Genomic DNA, 5,544 nt, shown 5'->3' on the forward strand with positions numbered 1-5,544 from the left:
AAGTCACCTCAACCCAACTGGAGACAATACCCATCTACTCCAGTGAAGGGAAACGGTGTTTGCCTTTGGGGCTGCAGCAGGTGACACTTTGCTTCCTTCAAAGCAAGATTCTCTGTTCTGGCTCCTTTAGAAGCATACAAAGAATCATTCAAAGATTGAGAGATGCCACCACCAACACTGATGCCGTGATCCCACTGCAATGACACAGCTCTTCAGAATCACAAAATTAGAGGTATGCCCCCCCTATCTTTCAGAACTGAAAAAGCAAAACATTATCTTAATTATTGTATTTTCACCTTTAGATATGTGTGCAATGACACAGCTCTTCAGAATCACAACATTAGAGGTATGCCCCCCCATCTTTCACAACTGAAAAAGCAAAACATTATCTTATTTTATTGTATTTTCACCTTTAGATATACGTTTCAGCTGAGCTTTATCCTTTCACTATTCATGCTGAAGCAAACAGCACAGGAGGCTCAATCTATAGTGCATTTATCAGCAAAGGCTGGCCAGTACTCACAGTGCTTTGTGTGTGTGTGTGTGTGTGTGTGTGTGTGTGTGTGTGTGTGCCTTGCTCCATTAACTTCTGTGCTGTTTTATATTGCCGATCGTGTCAGGCACCCAGCTTTTAGGAACATAGATAGCAGAGTATATTTCTGGCCGGGAAAAGTGGCATGCAATCCCTTGTAAGGGCAGGATGGAGGGGAGAGGCGAGAATCTTGCCTGTTTCTCAGAGACCTTGAGGTATAGCTCTGACCAAATGAAGTCTGCAATTCCAGACTCCATTAGCATTAAGAACCACTTATCAGATCCTACAAAGCTTTATTGCTTTCCACCTGGCCTAGATTACTTAGATTCCCGAGCATGCGATGCTAGCTAGCGAGGACAGGCCAGTAACCTCCCTTTTGTTCTGCAAATCTCCTATATGGACTCCATGAAGCGAGAAGTGCCACACTGCCATCTGCAGACAGGAATTACCCCCTAATATACTTGTTCAGCAATCAACATTTCCTTGCAGCCAAGAGTCACTTCGTTCTCATTCTCGTTCTTTTAGTATTGATGAATCACAAACTGTTTACTTCTCAGTGCTCCAGCCAAGCATGAACATTCAGGATTTTGTGTTTTTTTTAATCTAGAGGAACAGTAAAATGAAAGGACGAGGATAAAGAAAAGGGGTGGGGTGTGGGAGAGCAAAGGAAGAGGTACAGAGAAAGGGAAAAAAATCTGTTATTACCTGTCTGGTGTGGATTGAGCCTGGAGTCTTGAATCCTCCCTGACAGCTGCATTCGGAGACACTGTAAGGGTCCGAGCTACTGGAGGAGCACTTAGAGAGTGAATCGCAGCCCACCACAAAGGTGTTATCCAGAGGCAGTTCCTGAATGACATGGTGCTTCTTCGGGGGCACTGGAGTCTCAGGTTTAATTTGGAAGGTGGGCTGCGGCGAGGCAGACTTGTAGTGCTTTGCTAAATCTGGGCTGTCAGGCTTAAAGGTGGTTGGTGTGGTGGCCCAGTTGTATTTTCCCATAGTCTGTTCTTCTAACTCTACTGGAATGTCCAAAGTGCCATTGATGTGTTCATGGCCAGGGTCATCGGGCTTAGATTCTTCAATTGTTACAAAGTTGAGAAGAAGACTTTTGGGGGAGCGTTTCTTCTTCTTCTTCTTTTTCTTGATCTGGCGGTTTTCCTGGTTTGGAGAGACCCACTCGCCACTCTGTTTGCTTTTCTGGACAACCTTGTGCCTGGGAGTTTGACGGCACCGTACCAGAGCAGTCACAAAAATGACTAGGATTACCGTCATGGTACCTGCAATGATAGCAATGATGATCTTGACATAATCATTAGTCTGGGGGGTTATCTCACCATCCCCAACATTCTGGCCAACTGGCGTCTCCATATTTCTGCGTACTAATTCTTGGATGTAGGATCCATTGGTGACAGTTTCATTCACAAATAAATGCACCAAGGCTATAGTATACAGAGACTCAGGCTGCCCCAAATCATTGACTTTGATAACCAGCCTGTGTAATCCATGATCTGATGAAATGACTTTCTCTTTCAAAGTAACATTGCCTGTTAACTGGTCAATCATAAACAAGCCCCTTGAATTCCCACCAATAATGCTGTAGCGAAGTTCTGCGTTCATCCCCGTGTCGTTGTCAATGGCAAACACTTTAGTCACTACAGAGCCTGGGCTGGTGGACATCGGAACTAAATTGTAGGAGTAGTTAGATGAAGGGATGACAAACACAGGTCTGTTGTCGTTAACGTCAACGACATTGATGGTGACTTTGGCAGTTGATGAACGCTGTAACCTTCCTCCATCCACAGCCTTGACCTGAAAAGTGTAAGACCCTTGCTGCTCTCTGTCAAAGGTAATATTGGGTCTTATGACTCCAGTGAGGGGATCGATAATGAAATTATCTTTGCCGTTTAATATAGACAAGGTCACTGCCGCATTCTCCCCTGAGTCTGCATCTGTCACAGTGATGAGTCCAACCGTGCCATACATCGGTAGGTTCTCTGGTACATAGAAATTATACTCGTTGTGTGTGAAAGCAGGGCTGTTGTCATTTTGGTCCAAGACTGAAACAGTCACAGTGGCATTGGTCTGCAAGGGCGGCATGCCATTATCTTTCGCCAGCACAGTGAACGAATACCTGTCCTGTTTTTCCCTATCCAGCTTTCTCACTGCAGTCAGAATGCCGGTACGGCGATCCAAGTTAAAAATGGGGGGCGCATCCAAGCCCAACATATAACTGATCTCAGCATTGCGTCCGCTGTCTGCATCTGTAGCACTTATCTTGGTCAGCTGGGTTCCAGGAGCATTGTTCTCAGGGATAGAGAGTCCAATAATGGGCTGTGTGAACACTGGAGCATTGTCATTCTCATCTTTGATTTTGATGAGGAGCATTGCAGACTGGTTCAATGGTGGTTTCCCTGAATCAGAGGCAACTATTTTAATAGCATATTCCCGTGTGGCCTCATAGTCTAGGAATGTGGCCGTCTCCAACAGAAACTGATTATCGAACACAGGCTTCAACCTGAATGGCACATCATGGTCTGTGAAACAGGTAACTTTACCATTGAGGTCAGCATCCTTATCCATTACCGTAATCAGAGCAATTTTAGTATTGAGTGGAGCTTTCTCTGACAAAAGCACAGTCCCATTCACAGGATTGATAATGTACCTGGTGTCGATTGATGGGATATTGTCATTAATGTCAGTGACGTTCACCGTCACCGTTGCTCTTGAGGGTGTAGAACTGCCATCGCTTGCCAGGACTGTTAACTTGTGTACTGGAGATTCCTCCCGGTCTAGTGGCTCCTTGATGGTGATAAGACCAGTGGAGTTATCAATGGCAAAAAGTCTTTTGGCCAAACTGGAGATCTGGCTGCTGAAATAGAAGTGGATCTGGGCATTTGATCCCAGGTCGGCATCAGTAGCGTGGAGCTGAGAAACAGACGTACCGATGGGGGCATTCTCAGGAACGCTGACTTCAATATCATTCTCCTTGAACACTGGGCGGTTGTCATTTACATCAGTGACTGTCACTTGGAGGATGGCAGTGCTGGATCTTGGTGGGTTTCCACCATCTTCCACTTTAATCTTCATCACATACGTGTCCTTTTGTTCCCTGTCAAGGATCTGCTGGACTATCAGCTGGGGCCACTTGTCTCCCTCGGGTGTTTCAATAATGTCAAGTCCAAAAACATTTTGACCCTGGAAGCCAGAAAGAATGAGAGAGAATACATTATTAAAGAGATCTTATATACAGTGGACACATTCAAATTTCCTCTGTAATAACTATGTGCATCCTTCCGCTTATGCTCACCTGGACATTTAAGGGTAGATATTTTATTGACTTTATTTACTTCATGTATACCTCACCTCTCTCCAATGGGAACACAAAGGGGCTTATATCATTCTCCCGTCCTCAGTTTTATCCTCAGAACCATCCTGTGAGGCAGGTTAGGCTGAGTGTGCATGACTGGCCTAAGGCTACCATGGCAAAATGGAGACCGGGGTGGGGGCTACTCTGTGCTATTGCCAACAAGTTCCAAGTTCAATGGGATTTACTTCTGAGTGAGTTTAAGTGCAGCTGTAAAACAGGACAACGGTTTTAGACTTCTTCAAACTAAACCAGTGACTTTTGGGTTCCAGTTACCATTCTGATGCTATCAGTTGTTCTTAAGCTGTATTCAAAGAGGGGGCTGGTGTTGTGTGTTTCAACCGAGAAGGGAGTTCAAATGAACTTTTCTCTCAAAATTCCCAATGGCTTGACATTTACGAAGGTGTTGGCAGATATCGGTGTGGCTGGGTGGTGGAAATGACTAGAGAGTCTGTTAAAAAAAACCCCGCTAATGGACAGAATATTTCAGATAAATGCTTTGAGATAAGGAGAGTTTGTACAGGTTCTCAAGTATCTTGAATTGTGCTAAGTGTAACCATTTTGACTGTTGACTATCAACAGAACTGCTCTAGTCTTGAGGGAGACTACAAGAATCATTTCCCCTCCCCACATACACACACTGTGTACTGCAGATGGGACTCTATGTTCTGGGTAGTTCTGTGATTCTTTTGACAATGCAGCTGCTGGGACTATTTACCCTCTGAAAATTGACTCTTTATGCCTACAGGGAAAGAAATTAGGGTGTCTGAGTCATTTGCTGATTGAAAATCAGTCCAGTGGGAAGAGAGTAGAAGCCCTCTCCCCATGTGCTGATCTTCCCTTTAAAACAAAGCCTCAATGGTTGCACTATATAAAATTTAAATCCATCTGTAAAAGGTATCATGGGACTACATGTTGTGTGTAGCTCCTTCCTAAGAGTGTAGGAAGTTTTTAAGAGAGTTAAATGTCAGGGAATGCAGCTCCACTGAGCATTTCTACTGGGGGTTCCGGAGTGTTTGGAGATGAACATCTCCCCCTTCACACTTTATATGTTTAGTGCAGCAAATACCAGCTGGCCTGTGAAGCAATGTAAAGTGTGAAATAGCTTTACGACTATTAGAGGAGAAATAATATAGAGGGGTCATTTTCCTTCCCCCCCCCCCATGAGACACTGGGATCCTCCTACAAGGAAGAAAAGCTGTGCCATTTTAGAAAACAGTTTACTGTCTGCATGAAGGCCTCTTTGTGAGACCAGTCAAGATGCCAGGGCAGAAAGCTACAATATTTCATCTAAAAGCTTTGCCTTCTTGTGTTGCAGGTACACAGCAGAAGGACTTCATAATGAGATCTCCATACTTCCTCACTGGCATCTCTTCCCTTTCCTGACTTAAACCCATGAGGGCTAGAATTCTCTCTTGGCCTGAAAGCAGTAGTCACAGCACAAACCCCTCCCCCCATTTTAAATACCCCTTACATGGCCCTGCTCTGTAATTACACCCAGACCCTATCCAGATGTTTGTTTTTAATGCTAATGGCAATCCCTGGGAGACAGAGGGAGGGTGAATCTGATCTGGGGGTGAGGCACTGAGGAGGAGGAGGAGAAGGAGAAGAAGGAGAAGGAGAAGGAGAAGGAGAAGAGGAGGAGGAGGAG

General features: G+C 44.9%; 1 protein-coding gene across 1 annotated transcript in view; it reads right to left on the minus strand.

Annotated features, from left to right (window-relative positions):
- Positions 1-363: 363 nt before the first annotated feature.
- The window catches only part of LOC107113293 (protocadherin-11 X-linked-like), a 228,723-nt gene continuing 223,542 nt past the window's right edge, over positions 364-5,544 (minus strand). Inside the window, exons 4-5 of the mRNA XM_015414604.1 lie at positions 1,238-3,724; positions 364-369 (exon numbers count right to left, since the gene is read on the minus strand). Of these exons, the coding sequence (XP_015270090.1) occupies positions 364-369; positions 1,238-3,724 (2,493 nt within the window). The remainder of the gene's footprint in view (positions 370-1,237; positions 3,725-5,544) is intronic.

This window comes from Gekko japonicus, unplaced genomic scaffold (genome assembly GCF_001447785.1).
Source record: "Gekko japonicus isolate JY-2015 unplaced genomic scaffold, Gekko_japonicus_V1.1 scaffold780, whole genome shotgun sequence".
Classification (NCBI taxonomy): Eukaryota; Metazoa; Chordata; class Lepidosauria; order Squamata; family Gekkonidae; genus Gekko; species Gekko japonicus.